General features: G+C 34.6%; 2 protein-coding genes and 1 pseudogene across 4 annotated transcripts; 1 reads left to right on the top strand and 2 right to left on the bottom strand.

The window, feature by feature from the left end:
- Window positions 1-1,141: 1,141 nt before the first annotated feature.
- LOC125862047 (putative late blight resistance protein homolog R1B-23) lies at window positions 1,142-22,363 on the top strand. Of its 3 annotated transcripts, none has more exons than XM_049542023.1 (4): window positions 1,142-1,238; window positions 17,885-20,504; window positions 20,592-21,703; window positions 22,187-22,363. In XM_049542023.1, exons 2-4 carry the CDS (start codon window positions 17,929-17,931, stop codon window positions 22,198-22,200), a joined length of 3,702 nt encoding a protein of 1,233 aa, XP_049397980.1. In that variant the 5' UTR covers window positions 1,142-1,238; window positions 17,885-17,928; the 3' UTR covers window positions 22,201-22,363. The 3 variants fall into 3 exon arrangements, with proteins under 3 accessions (XP_049397980.1, XP_049397981.1, XP_049397979.1); XM_049542024.1 differs by lacking the exon at window positions 1,142-1,238 and adding an exon at window positions 11,451-11,530; XM_049542022.1 differs by lacking the exon at window positions 1,142-1,238 and adding an exon at window positions 17,035-17,151.
- LOC125862050 (FT-interacting protein 3-like) lies at window positions 7,073-15,203 on the bottom strand (annotated as a pseudogene).
- On the bottom strand, window positions 7,149-11,057 carry LOC125862048 (FT-interacting protein 3-like). Its single transcript, XM_049542025.1, has 2 exons — window positions 10,848-11,057; window positions 7,149-9,764 (listed from the first exon to the last, which is right to left on the bottom strand). The coding sequence occupies exon 2, from the start codon at window positions 9,509-9,511 to the stop codon at window positions 7,208-7,210; it is 2,304 nt and encodes a 767-aa protein (XP_049397982.1). The 5' UTR covers window positions 9,512-9,764; window positions 10,848-11,057; the 3' UTR covers window positions 7,149-7,207.
- Window positions 22,364-24,346: the final 1,983 nt, after the last annotated feature.

The raw sequence follows: 24,346 nt of genomic DNA, 5'->3' as shown, positions 1-24,346 counted from the left end.
TAATTCATTTGTTTATTTCCCTCTTGTTATTAAAGCTAAAGAATTCTGGCAATAATTTATACAACGTTTGATATGGTAGAAAAAAAAAGTTATTTATATATAAAATTAATACTAGATTAGGTTGACAATTTAGTAACCCCCAATCCACATAACTAATATAATACTATGAGTGAACCTATATATTATTTTATGCATGATAGAAAGTGGAATAACTAATACATGAAAAATTAATTCCGTATAAATAATACATAGGTTCACTCATTACTAATTTATACATTACTAACATGTGTTTAACTCTAACCAACTACCAAACGATAATCACGTCTGGTAAATTTGGTAAGTTTTAATTGACTATTGAGATGCCCATCACCTGTTTGATAAAATGCCTGAAAGAGATTGAAAGCATGTGTGTGTCCATTTGCGTCCCCTTGATTAATATTCATGTGTGATCATACGATCAAGGGTGTTTGAAACTGCAGTGTATATCTCTTAAATGTTGTTTTTGACCAATATTCATAGTATTATCTTCTATATGCATAGTATAATATTTCGATAAAAAGTGTTCGAGTGACCACCCTTAGGTCAATGTAGCTATGCGAAAAGCAATAGATCCCATGAATGCTAGAACATTTGGAATTATCATCATTAGTAGCTGAAATCCATGCTGTATCACTCGTCGAAGCCAGAGATTGATCTAAGGATTGATTGAGGATTCATTTTTTGAGTGATTCCATATACTTAATTGTTTAGTTCCTTATATTGTGCTCCTTCCAAGTTGAACTATAAAGGTGAGTCATCCTAGGATTAGCAGTCAGAGAGAGAATGCTGAGTTCACACGGGACACTAGCTGTTAATTAATCGGCTCAACTAATTAATCATGTCATCAAGTTGCTTTTAGTGTATAATAATGAATTGTTTATCTTATAATGTGGGCAATAATGGAGTAGCATATTAAGATATATTATGCTTTTGTGACTTGAACAAACTTGCCAACTCAAAATTGATTTTTAAGCTTATGTATATGGCCCTACACTTGAGAAACTAGTGTGTTGTACAGTTGATAACTTGAAATATGCAGACAAGTTAGATATGACTTAAGCCTTAAATAAAAAAATTGAAAATTATCTTCATTTATCTTATAGTTTCAGATCTATACCAATCCTCTATCACAAAGTCTCCATTTTTTCCAATTCTCCTAACTGGCAGCGGCAATCCGGTGGCAAATCGATGGTGGACTGGTAATTTATGATTTCATTATCTATAATTGAGATACGAAATTTTTTGAATAAGTATCCTACATCTAATTAAAGTGATGATTTGGAGTTGAATAATTAAAATTTAATATAAGAAAAATAATTTTGGATATTCTAGAGTCTTTTAGTGAAAGATAAAAAGTTCAAGCATTTCTGAGTCTTAGCACTTTTAGTTATGTGATTATAGAAAGATTTTAATTATGAGATAGATTAGATATGATGGGGAAATTCTTCAAATAAGATAGGTAAAACGCTCTCTTCGAAAGATATATACACTACATCAAAAATTATATTTAGCAACAATTAGATAATGGTAATAGTTTAATTGCCGCTAAATATATGTAGTTTTAGTGGTAATTAACACTTTTTGTAAATGTATCTAAAGTCTATAGCTACATTAGATTTAATAATGATTAACTAATGTCAGTAAAGACTTTTAACACTCTTTATTAATGTGTATAAGTAGTTGTTTTTGTTACAGTGATACTTGTACTGCTTCTACCTGTCAAGGACTTACTTAATATGTATATTTTTGTGGCTAAAAGTTATTTTTTGTTGTATTGATACTTGCACTGCTTCTGCCTCTCAAGGACTTTATGCATTGAACTTCCTTTATATCATTAGGGGAGTATAAACAACCTATCTGTTGGTTGCAATCAGTATGAAAGCATCTGAGTTGCTCTCTCCTTCTTCCTCTTTGCAGAAGCATCACAGATTCTTTTATTCACCAACTCACTGAGAGAAGAGATGTCTTGGGAAAATTCGCAACGACTTTTCAANCGAATTTCTTAAGGAGATCCCTTCTTGGTTTGGAGAAATCTCTTCTCTGAAGTCCATTGAGGTAAGGAATTGCAATGAAAATGTTGAGAATTCAGCCAGGGATATCAAGGAAACACAAGTTCAAGATTACGATAATTACAAGTTTGACGTCTTTATCACCAGAGAAAATAACAAGTCAGATTCAGGTACGCAACTCATAAAATTTAACTATGAACATTCCAAAACTTTGTGAATTCATTTCTTCTGTTATCTAACTTCCTTTTTTAAAGGTAAAAGTTCTTGAAATAGCACCAAGGTTTGAAATACTATTGTGCACCTCGACTAATTCTATAGGTACCTACTACCTCCAACCGCACATGTACTAGATAACTGATGATCAAAAGAAATCAACTAGTGACTTCAGAAGAGACCCATGAGGTCTCAAGTTCAAATCCAGTACTGTCAAAAACACTATGTGATGGTGGGCAGAGTTACTAAGTACCTATGTTGGTGGGAGGTAGCAGGTACCCCTAGAATTACTCAAAAGTGCGCACAAGCTAGCACAAATACCATGGTTAATTATTAAAAAAAATTAAAAAAAATCATTGTGCTCTTACTTTCTGTTTGGGCATGTTGTTGTAGTAGTACAACATTTTTGAGCAATTAACTCATTGAAACTTTTTCCTTTTTAACAGATTATGAAGACTAGAGTTGTATCAGGAGATGTCTAGAAGATCAGTATGTACTTCTTTTAGAAGCTTAATTAATAAATCATGTACTTTTGGTCTTGAATGTATTGAGTAACATTGAATCCATGTTGGACTATAGTTATTATATGAGTTATTTATAATATTTCTAGATTTCTTTTTCTTCTTACGTTAGTCTATTTGCACTCATCTTTCATGTTATGGAGGAAGAACTTTGACGTAACCGGTAAAGTTGTTGTCATGTAACTAGAAGGTCATGTACGAGTTCGACATGTGGAAAATACCTCTTGCAGAAAGCGAGAGCTTAGTCATTAGGCTACCCTATTTTTGTACTCGTTTTGTATTCCTTCCAATGCTTGCCACTCAAACCCTATATCCTATCTCAGGGTCACGTCAAGTAGATTCCACTTTAGAGATAAGTTTTTTATCTTAATCGATCAAAATAGATTAAGACCGTCAGAAGTTACTTAGTCTTATTCGAGATTTTAATCTCCTTAGTGTGACAAAGAGCCCATTCAATAGCATTTGTGCCAGCTTGAAAGGACGTACTACAATGATATCTAATGCTCTCTCAATGTCAGTATGGACTCAACAACTTTTGGTAAAATATAATAAAAGTAACGTCGATAGGATTCAATGACTTTTTGGTGAAATAAAATATATAAAAGTAAAGTAACTATTTCCTAAAATTATCCAATTTGTAGACCACAAGTTACCTTTGTCTATGAACCTCTTTTGTTAACTTTAATGAGTAATTCATTTGTTTATTTCTCTCTTGTTATTAAAGCTAAAGAATTCTGGCAATAATTTATACAACGTTTGGTATGGTAGAAAAAAAAAGTTATTTATATATAAAATTAATACGAGATTAGGTTGATAGTAACCCACAATCCACATAACTGATATAATATTATGAGTGAACCTATATATTATTTTATGTAGGATAGAACGTGGAATAACTAATACATGAAAAAATAATTCCATATAAATAATACATAGGTTCACTCATTACTAATTTATACATTACTAATATGTGTTTAACTCTAACCAACTACCAAACATAATCACGTCTGGTAAATTTGGTAAGTTGTAATTGACTATTGAGATGCCCATCACCTGTTTGATAAAATGCCTGAAAGAGATTGAAAGCATGTGTGTGTGTGTCCATTTGCATCCCCTTAATTAATATTCATGTGATCATATGAACAAGGGTGTTTGAAAATTGAAACTGCAGTGTATATCTCTAAGAAGTTGTTTTTGATCAATATTCATAGTATTATCTTCTATATGCATAGATCCCATGAATGCTAGAACATTTGGAAGTTTTATCATCATTAGTAGCTGAAATCCATGCTGTATCACTCGTCGAAGCCAGAGATTGATCTAAGGATTGATTGAGGATTCATTTTTTGAGTGATTCCATACACTTAATTGTTTAGTTCCTTAAATTGTGCTCCTTCCAAGTTGTACTATAATTATATATATGAACTGTCTTTAGTATTTCTAGACTTTTGATTTCTCCTTTTAATCGATACTCTTCGATTTGTGAACTATAAACATATTGCAGCACTTTTATTTACTGTTTTCTTGTGTGATTATTCAGATCTAATGATTGTTTGAGCTTCTCTTATCAGTTGTTTTTCCCCTCCCAAGGAGATCCCATTTTTTTTGCTCCCTAGGTGACTCGAACTCACAACGTTAGGATTGAAAGTGAGGGGTGCTTACCATCCGAACAACTCCCTCTTATCAGTTACATATTAAGAAAAGGCTTAATAGTTCGGGATCCCCTGAACTTGACACCTTTTGTTCGGTGTACACCTGAACTATTCTAAATGGCCTAGTCTCAGTAAGTAGTTTTCTTTATGGTTAGTCGAAACACTTCCAAGAATAGAACTCTGTTACTTCCCCTTAATTCATACTTCTTATCATCATAATAATAAAGGTGAGTCATCTTAGGATTAGCAGTCAGAGAGAGAATGCTGAGTTCACACGGGACACTAGCTGTTAATTAATCATGTCATCAAGTTGCTTTTAATGTATAATAATGAATTGTCTATGAACCTCTTTTGTTTACTTTAATGAGTAATTCATTTGTTTATTTCCCTCTTGTTATTAAAGCTAAAGAATTCTGGCAATAATTTATACAACGTTTGGTATTGTAGAAAAAAAAAGTTATATATATATAAAATTAATACGAGATTAGATTGACAATTTAGTAACTCACAATCCACATAACTAATATAATATTATGAGTGAACCTATATATTATTTTATGCATGATAGAAGGTGGAATAACTAATATATGAAAAATTAATTCCATATAAATAATATATAAGTTCACTCATTACTAATTTAAACATTACTAATATGTGTTTAACTCTAACCAACTACCAAACGATAATCACGTCTGGTAAGTTTGGTAAGTTTTAATTGACTATTGAGATGCCCATCACCTGTTTGATAAAATACCTGAAAGAGATTGAAAGCATGTGTGTGCGTCCATTTGCATCCCCTTAATTAATATTCATGTGATCATATGATCAAGGGTGTTTGAAAATTGAAACTGCAGTATCTATCTCTAAGAAGTTGTTTTTGATCGATATACACAGTATTATCTTCTATATGCATAATATAATATTTCGACAATGGGTGTTCGAGTGACCACCCTTGGGTCAATGTAGTTATGCACCTCTCTGGACAATTGTGAAAAGAAATAGATCCTATGAATGCTAGAACATTAGGACGTTTTATCATCATTAGTTGTGAAGTCCATACTGTATCACTCGTCGAAGCCATAGATTGATCGAGGATTCATTTTTTGAGTGATTCCATACTCTTAATTGTTTAGTTCCTTATATTGTGCTCCTTTCAAGTTGAACTATAATTATATATATGAACTGTCTTTAGTATTTCTAGACTTTTGTTTTCTTCTTTTAATAGATACTCTTCGATTTGTGAACTATAAACATATTGCAGCACCTTTATTTACTGTTTTCTTGTGTGATTATTCAGATCTAATGATTGTTTGAGCTTCTCTAATCAGATTTTGTCCGGCCACATATCAACGCTTATCTGGTTGTATTTACCAGACTTGGCTCCAGAGCAAATGAATGTTATGCTTTGAATGAGGATTAAGCCGATTGAACCATGCATCCGCAAGATCTATGTTGATGTCTTGCTATCATTAAAGTCGACAATACAATCAGGATGGTGTACCAACATCGAAAGTGAGGATGCAATTGACAGTGAAGGTAGGTTTTTGGAGACCATCGTACACAATTTNCAATATCAACGCAAATTAACAGAGAAATCACCAAAACTCCCAATATAAAGGTTTTAACAAGAGAATAGTCAACTTCACAAAATGGCTCAACTCAAGTAGAGAAAACCAGAGAAAACCAAATAACCCAAAACAGAGTTCAGATGGTTCGAATACCCAGAAGTTCACAGAGTAACAATAAACTAAAATATGAATAGCCAAAGGCTCCGGACAGAAAAACCAATCAAGCAACAGAGAGGAAATTTGAACCAGACTACTGTCTGATCTTTCTGTTGGTTCAAGACAGACCAAACAGCAGCAGAGAAAGGAATTCAAACTAAAGTATCACCAAAAGAAAGATTGCAGAACCTGGATCTTGATGCTAAATCTTCAAAACGTAGTCCAATGATAAGAAATCCATCATAAATCAACTGGAAATCTTAAGGCAACGTCAAATCAATAAGATAGACCACCAGTGGTGAAGTCACATGAACCAGAAATATGGCAGCGGCTAATTCCGGCAACCACCAGTGGTGAGGGTCGAGAACCACCACTTCAAGTCTCACAATTCTGGTTATGCTCTGATACCATGTGCAAGGAATTGGAGAGAATAACTTGTATCTTATTCAATAGGTAAACATGCATAAATACAATAATAGTAGAAGCTAACTAAGGAAAGAAATAAAGAGGAAATCCTAAAGATTGCTATCTATCTATAGCTTTGTACAATATCAAGAAAGATATCTATATACATTCTGTAACAATATCAACCATCCAAACAAGGTGCAACGGGTTGTTTGGTAGTTGTATGAGAAACAAATTATCCATATGTTAATTTTCGTATAATTTATATGATGTTTGATAGGTAGATAAATTATAACTTCGTATAATTTATAAGACTAACTTTTGACTCAGAAGTTAAAAATTATAACTTGTGATTTTTTTAACATTTTACCTTAAAATTAAGTGCTTATAAGTACTTTAATAGTTTACCTAAATTAACACTTCAAAAATCATTAGATAAAGTGTATAAGAATAATGCTAAATAAAATGTATTAGTAATGCTTGCATCAATTATACATAGATTATTTTTATGCAATACAGAGTTATACATAGATTAGAAAAGAGTAGCAAACAAAGTAGTAGTAATAGACAAGGGTAATGCATGCATTATTTTTCTAAATAACGACAACTAAAGGCGAGAATGGATAATAAGTAGCAAGTGGAGCTCATAGCATAGACTCTATTCTGGCAGGCAATCTAGTGAAGAAATTGAGTGGAGCAGATGGTAGGTTCTGATGGAACCATGGATGTCTTAACACATAAAATCCAGTGACAAGAATCACAACTCGAAAACCCATGAAATAGAGAACAATGACAGCAATCAAGCAGGAAATAACAAACAGTTTGGTCGCTGTAGGGTCTCTCCATGACAGCAAAGAGTCCAGCCTCTCCAGTTGATTAGCTATGTCACCAGCCACATTCTGAAAACTTCCAGCAATACTTTTCAAACGGTCATACCTTATCCGAACAATATCAGTTCGACGTGAAGTAGGGAAAGTATCAAACTCCTCGTCCAGTTCATCAGGATGAGCATCATCAGCACAAGAAAGACGAATGTCCATGAAGGGAGGATGCCTAGGCCTATATCTATAGTTCCAAACTACGATTAAGGAGAGCGAGAGGAATACGGTAGGCAGAATAAGCTCCGGATATAGAACTAGTATCATGAACAAGACATGGATCACAAGAGTCCTAATGGGATTTTTCCAATTGCAAATTTGATCAAACCATTTCCTAATAGCAATTAATCCACCTAAAACATCCATAATTCTTAAAAAGTTGGCTCTGATTTTCCTCATACTCCACATGTCAGAGTTGACATCTAACATATACTCCACTATCTCTTTCCTCAAAGGCGGCTCAGCACGGCTCAACCACATAGAGACCATCTGATTAGCCTGATGCCTCAACTTGTCTATCTTCATTTGTTTGTGAATCCAATTAGCTTCAACAATTAGTGGATGAATATAGTGCATTTTGGGTAACAGAGGCTGAGAGAACAAATGCATCATATTCATTAATGATGAGCAAGTAAACCTAACTGCCAAGTGAATTTCACCCATCTTCTTTACCCCAGTAGATTGAAAGACCAACAACGGATAAGAATGTGTGTAGACACGATCTGTCTCGAGAGCTGAAAGACGGATCCTGACCTTTCCAATCCTCGAGTCCCTAGCCTGGCCTCCAGGTTTATCTCCTCCATGTAGATGACAATTATCAAATACACCAATGGTTATGACAGTGAAGGGATCAAATACTTCCCAAGTGTATTGCTCGTTCCACTTGGGAGCAAGGCTATCTATAATTGTCCTTGTTTGGACCCACTTGTGCCCATATGTGGCAACACAATAGGCATCTGTCGAAGCCCTCCCATCCTTTGTTTTCATCGGCGGAAGTCCCCGAGCATTCAGAATACCCAATTCTAGGATACCAATGCTGGATTTCTGCAACTGTTTTGCAGTTGGTCTAAGATCACCACTGTAGTTTGTTGATTCATCCAGAACATGGTAGCCTCCTTCTAAATATAGGCTCATGTGAATCCTGCTTGCAAAGTTGATTTCCTCCTCCTTTTCTCCCTCAACAATAACATGCTTTTCAAGATTATACCACTTGCTGTTCATACGTCTGTGGCCCAACCTCCTCTCAATGTACTGCAAATGAATAAGACATTTTCCAAGTATTACATCTTTGTTCGGTGCAACTCTATCTTCCACGCTCAAAATCAATGGCTCCTCAAATGGTTCTGCTGCTACAAAAATCAAATCCTCATTCCAAATGGGATTAATAGTCTTGCTCCTGGAAACTTTGGTTATCAATTCCTGATTTCCGAGGATGGCCTTCACGTAAACTTCTGGAAACCTACTTCTGTCACCGGGAATTAAGTCCTGAGCCTCAATCACATTAACTCTAAGGTACCACAGCTTTGGTGAGAGGTAAACCTTAGACCTTATATTCACAAGAGAATCAGCACCACTAACAGTGGCTGCATCCGCATGCCAAGATTCTGCAAAGGCTTCATCAGCTTGAGTACCCATCCAAACAGCCATCATCAACTCTCCTTCAACTTTGCTACCACTTCCGTCCTCCAACCTATACCACTGCGGAGCAAGAGGATTATCTGGGGGGACCCTTTTAGGGATCTCATTCAAATCAAACATAACACGACCAACAGAATCATCCTTATCTTTCACGTTCACCTCAAGAACGGAAATTACCTGAATCCTATCCATTGAAAATGCAAACACCTGATTCCATTCAGGATTCGTTTTCTTCACAAAATGACGAGTTGTACCACTATAGTTTCCCAGCCTAACCTCAACGTAAGGATCAAGATCCTTCCCAGGTAAATCTTTCGGTTTCACCACCCGGACATAAAGATACTGCACTTGCTCAACCAAATCATAGGTCCTAGTAAGCATATCACCAGTAACCTTCCCTCCATCAAAATCTTCTTGAGGTGGTCTCTGCATTTTCAAACCTTTCTACTTCTCCACCACAATTTAGCCAAATGTCCAACAGATAACAAAAAAAATCCTAAATAATATCTCTGAGGAACAACTCAAAACTACACTAATACTCAAGAAACTTCATATACAACACATGCAATCCAAGTTTGTTTTATCCTAATTCTAACTTAAGGTTTAAAAAGAACCTCATGAAGGATAACCCCAAACTGCCAAAATCATTCACAACCTCAGATCTAGTTCAGCTGAATGCTTCTCCCTGCAAAACATTTTTTAAGCTTAAAAAACCATATAAATCAAATAAGATATAGCAAGTACAATGAATAAAGTTTATCAACAAACTTAGAGATGGTTAGGTGAACACCCTTCACCGAAAAATTATATCTTGTATATAAGTATAAATGGTTAAATATCACACTTTGCACACATTTTTGGGCTAAAATCATCCTTGAAGTATAACCCAAACTTAGTATACATCCTTATACTATAATTATGAACAAAAACATCTTTTAACCATACCAAACTTGACAACAAACATCCTTCTGTTAATTTTTGTTAAAAAACTAAGAACTGAAATTAAAAAAATGTGTCATTGACAATACTAAGTTGCCTTGTCTTCAAGTTGGAAATGCACAACAACAAATATATAATTAGGGCCTGTTTGGAAGGACACCCTAGTAATTAGAGTCGATGAAAGCTAGAAATGTAAAAATGATTTCATTTTAAGTTGAATTTTCTCCTACACCCTCCTTTTATTTTTCTGCTATTTTGTTCACTTCATATCAAATTAAACAAAAATATTATACAATTTGATTTTCAAAATTTTGGTACGTTTATTCATAAAAAAATATTAATATTACGCAGTGTGAATTTAAAATTTTTTAGTGCACCCATTCATCAAAAAAAAAAATTTGCTTATGTAATTTTTGTACATGCTTCATGAAATTTTTGACTGCCCACTTAGTCAACTCAATCAAAAAATACCCTTCTCCCGTACCATAAAAAGAGGGAAAAAATAATTCAAACTTTCTAATGTCAAGATTATAGCTCAACAAATACCAAGAACGTAAAAAAAAAATAGATTTTTCAAGAAGATATTTATAAGTAACTTATAAATTCGAAACTAAAAATTATAAATTGGTAACACTTAACTTTTGACCCTTTTTTTGGGGTGTGTTTTCAGCCTTAAACTTTTTGCGTTTACAAATACTTTTAAAACTTTAAAAAAAAAAAAAAAAAAAAAGAAGAAGCTAAAAATCACTTAAAATAAGCTAATTCAAATACACTTATTTAGTTTTTCTACATGAAATAAATAAATATTAATTAAGAGAGTTGAATATACCTTGAAGGGTTCATGGGAGGTGAGTGAAAGATGGTATTTTTGCTGATTAGTTTCTAAAGATTGGAATTTTGAGGAGAAAAAAACAAAAAGGTTTTGGTTGCTTTTTGGTATCAAAGTGAGGGAGAATGGTTTAGAGAGGGAAAAAAAATGAAGAGACAACAAAAAATTAGTATGACATGGTGGGTGAGGGATTATTTTTAATAAAAAATGTGTGGGACTAGAATAACTAATAAAAATAAATTATAAAGAAAAAATATATTTTTTAGCAAAAAAAAACCATCCTTAGTTTTTTCCTCTTTCATCAGAACCTTCCCGCATAACACCTTCCCCCAAAACACCATACGTTGCAACTTGCAATTGAAAAATGGTGATGGGAGCTTTCTGTCAAAGAAGAAGAAGATATAAAATCTATTCTTTTTTTTGCTAAAAAATTATCCTTTTCACGGTCACACACTTTGCTATGTCAGCAAAAAGGGTTTAATGTGTTCAAGTGTCTTAGTTAAGGTGTTTAAATGAAAAATGCGAATAAGCTATATGACTTAAGCCTTAAATAAAAAAATTGAAAATTATCTTCATTTATCTTATAGTTTCAGATCTATACCAATGTTCTATCACAAAGTCTCCATTTTTTCCAATTCTCTTAACTGGCAGCGGCAATCCGGTGGCAAATCGCTGGTGGACTGGTAATTTATGATTTCATTATCTATAATTGAGATGCGAATTTTTTTTTAATAAGTATCCTACATCTAATTAAAGTGATGATTTGGAGTTGAATAATTAAAATTTAATATAAGAAAAATAGAAAATCATAATTTTGGATATTCTAGAGTCTTTTAGTGAAAGATAAAAAGTTCAAGCATTTCTGAGTTTTAGCACTTTTAGTTATGTGATTATAGAAAGATTTTAATTATGATGAGATAGATTTGATATGACGGGGAAATTCTTCAAATAAGATAGGTAAAACGCTCTCTTCGAAAGATATATATACACTACATCAAAAATGATATTTCGCAACAATTAGATAATGGTAATAGTTTAATTACCGTTAAATATATATAGTTTTAGTGGTAATTAACACTCTTTGTAAATGTATCTAAAGCCTATAGCGACATTAGATCTAAGTAAAGACTTTAACACTCTTTATTAATGTGTATATTCCGTTCAAAGTAGTTGTTTTTGTTACAGTGATACTTGTACTGCTTCTACCTCTCAAGGACTTACTAATATGTATATTTATTGCGGCTAAAAGTTGTTTTTTGTTGTATTGATACTTGCACTGCTTCTGCCTCTCAAGGACTTTATGCATTNGGAAATCCTAAAGATTGCTATCTATCTATAGCTTTGTACAATATCAAGAAAGATATCTATATACATTCTGTAACAATATCAACCATCCAAACAAGGTGCAACGGGTTGTTTGGTAGTTGTATGAGAAACAAATTATCCATATGTTAATTTTCGTATAATTTATATGATGTTTGATAGGTAGATAAATTATAACTTCGTATAATTTATAAGACTAACTTTTGACTCAGAAGTTAAAAATTATAACTTGTGATTTTTTTAACATTTTACCTTAAAATTAAGTGCTTATAAGTACTTTAATAGTTTACCTAAATTAACACTTCAAAAATCATTAGATAAAGTGTATAAGAATAATGCTAAATAAAATGTATTAGTAATGCTTGCATCAATTATACATAGATTATTTTTATGCAATACAGAGTTATACATAGATTAGAAAAGAGTAGCAAACAAAGTAGTAGTAATAGACAAGGGTAATGCATGCATTATTTTACTAAATAACAACAACTAAAGGCGAGAATGGATAATAAGTAGCAAGTAGAGCTCATAGCATAGAGTCTATTCTGGCAGGCAATCTTGTGAAGAAATTAAGTGGAGCAGATGGTAGGTTGTGATGGAACCATGGATGTCTTAACACATAAAATCCAGTGACAAGAATCACAACTCGAAAACCCATGAAATAGAGAACAATGACAGCAATCAAGCAGGAAATAACAAACAGTTTGGTCGCTCTAGGGTCTCTCCATGACAGCAAAGAGTCCAGCCTCTCCCCTTGATTAGCCATGTCACCAGCCACATTCTGAATACTTCCAGCAATACATTTCAAATGGTCATACCTTATCCGAACAATATCAGTTGGACGTGAAGTAGGGGAAGTATCAAACTCCTCGTCCAGTTCATCAGGATGAGCATCATCAGCACAAGAAAGACGAATGTCCATGAAGGGAGGATGCCTAGGCCTATATCTATAGTTCCAAACTACGATTAGGGAGAGCGAGAGGAATATGGTAGGCAGAATAAGCTCCGGATATAGAACTAGTATCAAATACAAGACATGGATCACAAGAGTCGTAATGGGATTTTTCCAATTGCAAATTTGATCAAACCATTTCCTAATAGCAATTAATCCACCTAAAACATCCATAATTCTTAAAAGGTTGGCTCTGATTTTCCTCATACTCCACATGTCAGACTTGACATCTAACATATACTCCACTATCTCTTTCCTCAAAGGCGGCTCAGCACGACTCAACCACATAGAGACCATCTGACTAGCCTGACGCCTCAATTTGTCCATCTTAGTTTGTTTGTCATTCCAACTACCTTCAACAATTAGTGGATGAATATAGTGCATTTTGGGTAACAGAGGCTGAGAGAACAAATGCATCATATTCATTATCGATGAGAAAGTAAACCTAACTGCCAAGTGAATTTCGCCCATCTTCTTTACCCCAGTAGATTGAAAGACCAATAGCGGATAAGAATGTGAGTAGACACGATCTGTCTCGAAAGCTGAAAGACGGATCCTGACCTTTCCAATCCTCGAGTCCCTAGCCTGGCCTCCTCCATGTAATGACAATTATCAAATACACCAATGGTTATGACAGTGCAGGGATCAAATACTTCCCAAGTGTATTGCTCGTTCCACTTGGGAGCAAGGCTATCTATAATTGTCCTTGTTTGGACCCACTTGTGCCCATATTTGGCAACACAATAGGCATCTGTCGAAGCCCTCCCATCCTTTGTTTTCATTGGCGGAAGTCCCCGAGCATTCAGAATACCCAATTCTAGGACACCATTGCTGGATTTCTGTAACTGTTTTGCAGTTGGTCTAAGATCACCACTGTAGTTTGTTGATTCATCCAGAACATGGTAGCCTCCTTCTAAATATAGGCTCATGTGAATCCTGCTTGCAAAGTTGATTTCCTCCTCCTTTTCTCCCTCAACAATAACATGCTTTTCAAGATTATACCACTTACTGTTAATAGGTCTGAGGTCCAACCTCCTATCAATGTACTGCAAATGAATAAGACATTTTCCAAGTATTACATCTTTGTTTGGTGCAACCCTATCTTCCACGCTCAAAATCAATGGCTCCTCAAATGGTTCTGCTGCTACAAAAATTAAATCCTCATTCCAAATGGGATTAATAGTCTTGCTCCTGGAAACTTTGGTTATCAATTCCTGATTTCCGAGGATGGCCTTCACGTAAACTTCTGGAAACCTACTTCTGTCACCGGGAATTAAGTCCCGAGCCTCAATCACATTAACTCTAAGGTACCACAGCTTTGGTGAGAGGTAAACCTTAGACCTTATATTTACAAGAGCATCAGCACCACTAACAGTGGCTGCATCCGAATGCCAAGATTCTGGAAAACCTTCATCAGCTTGAGTACCCATCCAAACAGCCAACATCAACTCTCCTTTAACTTTGCTACCACTTCCGTCCTCCAACCTATACCACTGCGGAGCAAGAGGATTATCTGGGGGGACCCTTTTAGGGATCTCATTCAAATCAAACATAACACGACCAACGGAATCATCCTTATCTTTCACGTTCACCTCAAGAACGGAAATTACCTGAATCCGATCCATTGAAAATGCAAACACCTGATTCCATTCAGGATTCGTTTTCTTCACAAAATGACGAGTTGTACCACTATAGTTTCCCAGCGTAACCTCAACGTAAGGATGAAGATCCTTCCAAGGTAAATCTTTCGCTTTCACCACCCGGACATAAAGATACAGCATTTGCTCAACCAAATCAAAGGTGCTAGTTAGCATAGCACGAATAACCTTCCGTCCAACAAAATGTGGTCTCTGCATTTTCAAACCTTTCTACTTCTCTACCACAATTTAGCCAAATGCCCAAAATAATATCTCTGACAAAACAACTCAAAACTACACTAATACTCAAGAAACTTCATATACACACAATCTAAGTTTGTTTTATCCTAACTCTAACTTAAGGTTTAAAAAGAACCTCATGAAGGATAACCCCAGAACTGCCAAAAACATTCACAACCTCAGATCTGGTTCACCTGAATACTTTACCCTGCTAAACATTTTTATTAAGCTTAAAAAACCATATAAGTAGTTCACCCATCTCATTAACCACGAATGTGAGACTTTTTGCTTTTAACAAAAATATGTGTTTTTTGATTCGCAATTATAGTATAAGGATTTATCCTAAGTTTGGGCTATAATTCAAGAGTGATGTTAGCCTAAAACTCCCCTTAACAACAAGGCGGTACACCCCAGTGGTTAAAGGCTCTCCGGAAATTCCCAGACGTAGTGTGAGTGTTACATTACTTTCTAAATAATAGTTAATAAATTCGTTATTTTTGAAATAGTTCAAATTTCAATGAATTTAACTTTGACTTTCCATTTCTTTTCATTAAAAATAAAACTTATACATAATTATTTAATTTAAAGTTAATAAGCAACTTCTAAAAAAATTCTATATCATTGCTAAAATCGAATAAAAGAAGACCTCATTTGATTCTGCTTCCTTTTTCATGTTTCGTTGTTATTGTTGTTGTCATCAAGGTCGATGAAAGCTTGAAATGTAAAAATGATTTCATTTTAAGTTGAATTTTCTCCTACTCCCTCCTTTTATTTTTCTGCTATTTTGTTCACTTCATATCAAATTAAACAAAAAAATTATATAATTTGATTTTCAAAATTTTGGTACGTTTATTCATAAAAAAATATTAATATTACGCAGTGTGAATTTCAAATTTTTAGTGCACCCATTCATCAAAAAAAATAAAAATTCTTATGTAATTATTGAACATGCTTCATGAAATTTCTGACTCCCCCACTTTGCCAACTCAATCAAAAAATACCCTTCTCCCATACCATATAAAGAGGGAAAAAATAATTAAAACTTTCTAATGTCAAGATTATAGCTCAACAAATACCTTAGTCTTTTGCTTGAGAGTAGGACTTGTCTTGTCTTTGACTCCAACTCGCTGCTTGACTGCTCAACTTGGCTATTGAAGAAGCTCTTTGACTTTGGGCACCAGGAGTAGGCAAAAAAAGACGGGCTTTTAAGAACCTAAAAAAAAAATAGATTTTTCAAGAAGATATTTACAAGTAACTTATAAATTCGAAACTAAAAATTATAAATCGGTAACACTTAACTTTTGACCCTTTTTTTGGGGTGTGTTTGCAGCCTTAAACTTTTTGCGTTTACAAATACTTTTAAAACTTAAAAAAAAAGAAGCTAAAAATCACTTAAAATAAGCTAATTCAAATACACTTATTTAATTTTTCTACATGAAATAAATAAATATTCATTAAGATAAATGAATATACCTTGAAGGGTTCAGGGAGGTAGTGAAAGATGGTATTTTTGCTGATTAGTTTCTAAAGATTGGAATTTTGAGGAGAAAAAAACAAAAAGGTTTTGGTTGCTTTTTGGTATCAAAGTGAGGGAGAATGGTTAAGAGAGGGAAAAAAAGTAAAGAGACAACGAAAAATTATATGGTGGGTGAGGGTGAGGGTGAGGGACTACTTTTTTTAATAAAAAATGTGTGGGCCTAGAATAACTAATAAAAATAAGTTATAAAGAAAAAATATATTTTTTAGAAAAAAAAAAACATCCTTAGCTTTTTCCTCTTTCACCAGAACCTTCCCCCAAAACACCATACGTTGCAACTTGCAATTGAAAAATGGTGATGGGAGCTTTCTGTCAAAGAAGAAGAAGATATAAAATCTATTCTTTTTTTTGCTAAAAAATTATCCTTTTCACGGTCACACACTTTGCTATGTCAGCAAAAAGGGTTTAATGTGTTCAAGTGTCTTAGTTAAAGATGTTTAAGGGAAATATGCGGACAAAGTTATATATGACTTAAGCCTTAAATAAAAAATTTGAAAATTATCTTCATTTATCTTATAGTTTCAGATCTATACCAATGCTCTATCACAAAGACTCCATTTTTTCCAATTCTCCTAACTGGCAGCAGCAATCCGGTGGCAAATCGATGGTGGACTGGTAATTTATGATTTCATTAACTATAATTGAGATGCGAAATTTTTTGAATAAGTATCCTACATCTAATTAAAGTGATGATTTGGAGTTGACTAATTAAAATTTAATATAAGAAAAATAGAAAATCATAATTTTGGATATTCTAGAGTCTTTTAGTGAAAGATAAAAAGTTCAAGCATTTCTGAGTCTTAGCACTTTTAGTTATGTGATTATAGAAAGATTTTAATTATGATGAGATAGATTTGATATGCCGGGGAAATTCTTCAAATAAGATAGGTAAAACGCTCTCTTCGAAAGATATATACACTACATCAAAAATAAAATGATATTTAGCAACAATTAGATAATGATAGTAGTTTAATTACCGCTAAATATATATAAATTTAATGGTAATTAACACTCTTTGTAAATGTATCTAAAGCCTATAGCCACATTAGATCTAATAATAATTAACTAATGTCAGTAAAGACTTTAACACTCTTTATTAATGTGTATATTCTGTTAAAAGTAGTTTTTGTTACAGTGATACTTGTACTGCTTCTACCTCTCAACCGTCTTTATTAATATGTATATTTATTGCGGCTAAAAGTTGTTTTTTGGTGTATTGATACTTGCACTGCTTCTGCCTCTCAAGGACTTTATGCATTGAACTTCCTTTATATCTTTAGGGGAGTATAAACAACCTATCTGTTGGTAGCAAACATCTGAGTTGCTCTCTCCTTCTTCCTCTTTGCAGAAGCATCACAGATTCTTTTAGTCACCAACTCACTGAGAGAAGAGATGTCTTGGGAAAATTTGCAACAACTTTTCAATATTGTAACCATCCCTAAACTTTCGATAGAAAAACTACAGCTCTTCACACTGGAACGCGAATTCCACAAAATTTTCATTAGCTTGCAGAGTTTCACAGATGAACCTAACATGCTAGATGTCACTCAGAAAGTCCAAACTCTGTTCGAAGATGCTGCATTTATCCTTTCTCCACTGTACCTAACTGACAACTTTGATGACTGTGCCTCTCAGGTGCAAAACAAGATTTTGTTAATCAAGAAGGAAATAAGAGCCAAATACTCCTTTCCTAAAATATCATTACAACTTTCAGCCAAGTTTGTTAGTGATATCATCCATTCTGTGCTAGAGAACATTGGTGGTCTAGAGAAGATTCATGATCCATATTCACCTCTTTATGTTCCCGAAACAGTAAAGGAACATATAGAAGATGTTTCAAAGGAATTGAAATTGCTGAGAAATTTCGTCTACTTTGTTTCACAGAGGTTCATAGAGCATCAGGGCCAACATCATATTATTTTCTTCACTCATGTTTTAGCTGTGTCTGTCCACACATCAATGCTTCTCTGGTTATATTTACTGGACTTGGCTCCAGAGCAAATGAATGTTATGCTTTCTGATTTCTTGCGAATGAGGATTAAGCCAATTCAACCATGCATCCGCAAGATCTATATTGATGTCTTGCTATCTTTAAAGTCGACAATACAATCAGGATGGTATCCCAACATCCTAAATGAGGATGCATTTGACAGCGAATGTGGATTTTTGGAGACCATCGTACACAATTTGGTGGAGGTACCAACTAATAGTAACTCTAGTCAGAGAGTTGCTTTGAAGGATCACTTGGAAATCCTTCAAAAGATGCTCAACCTTTTGAGAGCCAATATCTTCCGTGTGCCAATAAAAGATCTTGAATTTCTTCTTCAAGATATAGAGATTGTGGTTATTGATGTTGGACTTCTGGTATACTCATTATATGAAGATGAGGAGGAGAAGGAAGACATGGCACCAGGAGGAGTGAACATCACACAAGTTCTTGATTTGTCAAGCAACATTGAACGTCTAAGCATAGACATCTACCTCACCATTCGGAAGGTGTTCCAATCTAATTTGCCTAGGATTCATGGACTAGGCTATGTTGATTGCCTTTTAAACAACCTGAAGAAATTCCAAATCCTCCACTCAGATTCACTAGCTTCTGTCATGGACGAACTTCAATCAATTCAGAAGGAATTTGAGAGCTTGCAACCTTTTCTACAGGCTGTTGCAGAAGCGAGACACAATGACCTTGACGAAATTCAACGTTGTGCTACACAATTGATTGGCAAAGCACATGAGGTAGAATACATAGTTGATGCTTGTATAAGGGAAGAAGCTCCTGTCTGCTGCCTCGAGCATTGGATCTTGGATATCATGGAGGATATTACTCTTATCAGAGAAGAGGTAGCAGAGATTCGTGAAAAGAAAATGGATTTGGTAGCATTGAACACTGTCCCAGTTCATACATCAAATTTGGCAAGGTCTCCAATGATGAATGAAGAAATTATTGGTTTTGAGGATGTCATAGAAAAGTTAAGAGACCAACTAATAAAAGGCACGAAAGAGCGCGATGTTATATCAGTTGTTGGTATGCCAGGTCTAGGCAAGACAACTTTGGCCTACAGACTCTACTATGACAAGTCAGTTGCTTCTCACTTTGAAATTCGTGCACAGTGTTGTGTGTCTCAAGTATATTCACGTAAGGACTTGTTAATAGCAATTTTACGTGATGCTATCAGTGAGAACTTTGAGTGTAGAGAAAAACAAGCTGATGAATTAGCTGATCTGCTTCGCAAAACTTTATTTTCCAAAAGATATCTCATCCTTGTTGATGATGTGTGGGAAACTAGTGTGTGGGATGATCTAATAGGTTCTTTCCGTGATTCCAATAACGGAAGTAGAATTATTCTAACAACACGAGATCATGAAGTTGCCATGTACACTAGAATTCGAAGTGATCCCCTTCTGCTTCGTATGTTTAACAATGATGAAAGTTGGGAGTTACTCCGAAAAAAAGTGTTTGGTGAAGAAAGTTGCTCTCCACCCCTAACAGAAATTGGGCGAGAAATGGCAAGAAAATGTGGTCAACTGCCTCTTTCAGTTGTTTTGGTGGCTGGTATTCTGGCTGAGATGGAGAAGAAAGTAGAATGTTGGGAACAATTGGCCAACAATTTAGGTCCTCACATTCGCAAAGACTCAAGGGCCGTTATAGAACAAAGTTATCAGATTTTACCCTATCGTTTGAGGCCTTGCTTTCTTTACTTTGGAGCACTTTTAGAGGATAGGGTGATTAGTGTTCCGAAGTTAACACAGTTGTGGATCTCAGAAGGATTCGTAAAAAGTTGTGAAGGCAAGAGCTTGGAGGATATAGCAGAAGGCTATTTGGAAAATCTTATTGGAAGAAATCTAGTGATGGGAACCAAGAGGAGTTCTCGAGGTGAGATCAAAGCATGTCGCATTCATGACCTATTGCATGATTTCTGCAAGGAGAGAGCAAAGGACGATATGCGTCTCCTATGGCAAAAATGGTAATATATCAATCATTGCTACTCTTGTCGCTCAAACTAATTAAGTGTTCAAGTTATAATTTTACTAATTTCTGTATATATTTGTAGGGATCAAAATGCCAATCCGTCTTCTCGCCTTTCTGGTCACAAGCAACTAGCTCATCGCATGTGCATTTATGGTGAAGAGAATCATGCTGTAGATTGGAGCTCGTGCTTGTCACATGTTGTCTCTATAATTTTGCATAACCATCGTCTTTCAGTTGGCCTCTTCTCTCACCATTTCCACAGCTTAAAGTTTCTAAAAGTGTTAGATATGGAGTTCACTAGAATTAGTTCTTTCTCATTTGATCTAGTCTACCTCAGGTATTTTGCTGCAGAAACGTATCACTTTTCAAACGAAGCCGGTTGTCGGGAACTTGAAACTCTGAAATTAAAGTCTCTCAGTGAAATGTCACTACCCATTACACTGTGGGAGATGGATAAATTGAGACATGTGGATATTTCCAATTGCAGCTTCACCAGTGAAAATGCAAGAGTATTGATTGAGAACTCCAAAGACCTTCATGATCTGCAAACTCTATCCACTCCGTGTTTTTCTTGTGCTCTGGAAGCGTTATTGATTTTGAGAAAAACACCTAATCTTCTGGAACTGAGATGCAAAGTCAGGGGTGTTGATAACTTTCAGTGCTATGTATTGAACTTTCCAGCACGGATTGAAACGCTCAAGATTCATCTTAGCTACACACGTGACACTAAAACAATCCCCTTCTGCATCTCTGCACCAACTCTCACAAACTTGACACTGAAGAACGTTTACCTATATCATCAGCATTTATCAGAAATTGGTTCACTTCAGAACCTTCAAGTGCTCAGTCTGAAAGGTATTTCCTTTGAAACTTGTAAATGGGAAGTGCGTGATGACGAGTTCCCTCAGCTCAGAGTCTTGAAATTACATGCTGGAAAAGCTCACTTTGAAGAATGGTCTGTTGCGGATGATGCCTTTCCTAACCTTGAACACTTGGTTTTGAGGGATTGCGAATTTCTTAAGGAGATCCCTTCTTGGTTTGGAGAAATCTCTTCTCTGAAGTCCATAGAGGTAAGGAATTGCAATGAAAATGTTGACAAGTCAGCCAGTGATATCAGGGAAACACAAGTTGAAGATTACCAGAATTCCAAGTTCGACGTCTTTATCACCAGAGAGAATAACAAGTCAGATTCAGGTACGCAACTCATAAAATTTAACTATGAACATTCCAAAACTCTGTGAATTCATTTTTCTGTTACTCTAACTTCCTTTTTTAAAGGTAAAAGTTCTTGAAATAGCACCAAGGTTTGACATACTATTGTGCACCTCGACTAATTCTATAGGTACCTACTACCTCCAACTGCACATGTACTGGATAACTAATGATCAAAAGATATAAACTAGTGACTTCAGAAGAGACCCATGAGGTCTCAAGTTCAAATCCAGTAGTGTCAAAAACACTATGCAATGGTGGGCATAGTTACCAGGTACCTATGTTGGTGGGAGGTAGCAGGTACCCCTAGAATTACTCAAAGTGTGCGCAAGCTAGCCCAAATACCATGGTTAATTATCAAAAAAATTAAAATTGTTGTGCTCTTACTTTGTTTTTGGGTTTGTTGTTGTAGTAGTACAACATTTTTGAGCAATTAACTCATTGGAACCTTATCTTTTTTAACAGATTATGAAGACTAGAGTTGTATCAGGAGCTGTTTAGAAGATCAGTATGTACTTTTTTTAGAAGCTTAATTAATAAATCATGTACTTTTGGTCTTGAATGTATTAACATTGAATCCATGTTGGACTATAGTTATTATATGAGTTATTTATAATATTTCTAGATTTCTTTTTCTTCTTATGCTAGTCCATTTACACTCATCTTTCATGCTATGGAAGGAGAACTTTGACGTAACCGGTAAAGTTGTTGTCATGTGACTAGAAGGTCATGTACGAGTTCGACATGTGGAAACTACCTCTTGCAGAAAGCGAGAGCTTAGTGCATTAGGCTACCCTATTTTTGTACTCTTTTTGTATTCCTTCCAATGCTTGCCACTCAAACCCTATATCCTATCTCGGGGTCACGTCAAGTAGATTCCAGTTTAGAGATAAGTTTTTTATCTTAATTGATCAAAATAGATTAAGACCGTCAGAAGTTACTTAGTCTCATTCAAGAATTTAATCTCCTTAGTGTGACAAAGAGCCCATTCAATAGCATTTGTGCCAGCTTGAATGGACGTACTACCATGATATCTAATGATCTCTCAATGTCAATAGGGACTCAACAACTTTTGGTAAAATATAATAAAAGTAACGTCGATAGGATTCAACGACTTTTTGGTGAAATAAAATATATAAAAGTAAAGTAACTATTCCTAAAATGATCCAAATCGTAGACCACAAGTTACCTTTATCTATGAACCTTTTTTGTTAACTTGAATGAGTAATTCATTTGTTTATTTCCCTCTTGTTATTAGAGCTAAAGAATTCTGGCAATAATTATACAACGTTTGGTATGGTAGAAAAAAAAAGTTATTTATATATAAAATTAATACAAGATTAGGTTGACAATTTAGTAAGCCACAATCCACGTAACTAATATAATATTATGAGTGAACCTATACATTGTTTTATGCAGGATAGAAGGTGGAATAACTAATACATGAAAAATTAATTCCGCATAAATAATACATAGGTTCACTCATTACTAATTTATACATTACCAATATGTGTTTAACTCTAACCACCTACCAAACATAATCACATCTGGTAAATTTGGTAAGTTGTAATTGACTATTGAGATGCCCATCACCTGTTTGATAAAATGCCTGAAAGAGATTGAAAGCATGTGTGTGTGTCCATTTGCATCCCCTTAATTAATATTCATGTGATCAAGGGTGTTTGAAAATTGAAACTGCAGTATATATCTCTAAGAAGTTGTTTTTAATCGATATTCATAGTATTATCTTCTATATGCATAGTATAATATTTCGATAAAGAGTGTTCGAGTGACCACCCTTAGGCCAATGTAGCTATGCAAAAAGCAATAGATCCCATGAATGCTTGAACATTTGGAAGTTTTATCATCCTTAGTAGCTGAAATCCATACTGTATCACTCGTTGAAGCCAGATATTGATCTAAGGATTCATTTTTTGAGTGATTCTATACTCTTAATTGTTTAGTTCCTTATATTGTGCTCCTTGCAAGTTGAACTATAATTATATATATGAACTGTCTTTAGTATTTCTAGACTTTTATTTTCTTCTTTTAATAGATACTCTTCGATTTGTGAACTATAAACATATTGCAACACCTTTATTTACTGTTTTCTTGTGTGATTATTCAGATCTAATGATTGTTTGAGCTTCTCTAATCAGTTTTTTTTCCCTCCCTCGGAGCTCCCACTTTCTTTGCTCCCTTGGTGACTCGAACTCATGACGTTAGGATTGGAAGTGAGGGGTGCTTACCATCCGAGCAACTCCCTCTTATCAGTTATATATTAAGAAAAGGCTTAATAGTTCGGGATCCCCTGAACTTGACACCTTTTGTTCGGTGTACACCTGAACTATTCTAAATGGCCTAGTCTCAGCAAGTAGCTCACTTTATAGTTAGTCGAAACACTTCCAAGAATAGAACTCTGTTACTTCCTAGATTATAAGTCTAGCTTTCGGAATAGGGCCAAGCTGGCTGCCCCTTATTTCATACTTCTTATCTTAATAATAAAGGTGAGTCATCCTAGGATTAGCAGTCAGAGAGAGAATGTTGAGTTCACACGGGACACTAGCTGTTAATTAATCGGTTCAACTAATTAATCATGTCATCAAGTTGCTTTTAGTGTATAAT

Source organism: Solanum stenotomum, chromosome 4 (genome assembly GCF_019186545.1).
Source record: "Solanum stenotomum isolate F172 chromosome 4, ASM1918654v1, whole genome shotgun sequence".
In the NCBI taxonomy this organism is placed as follows: Eukaryota; Viridiplantae; Streptophyta; class Magnoliopsida; order Solanales; family Solanaceae; genus Solanum; species Solanum stenotomum.
Note: the sequence above shows the minus strand (reverse complement) of the source record. Positions and strands in the feature narration are given on the sequence as shown.

What these genes read in the sequence shown, in the direction of transcription:
- LOC125862048 (XM_049542025.1), bottom strand. Translation starts at nt 9,511, where the DNA reads ATGCAGAGACCACCTCAAGAAGATTTTGATGGAGGGAAGGTTACTGGT.
- LOC125862047 (XM_049542023.1), top strand. Translation starts at nt 17,929, where the DNA reads ATGTCTTGGGAAAATTTGCAACAACTTTTCAATATTGTAACCATCCCT. An exon ending in CGTCTCCTATGGCAAAAATG is followed by an intron (nt 20,505 to 20,591) that starts GTAATATATCAA and finishes ATATATTTGTAG; the next exon opens with GGATCAAAATGCCAATCCGT.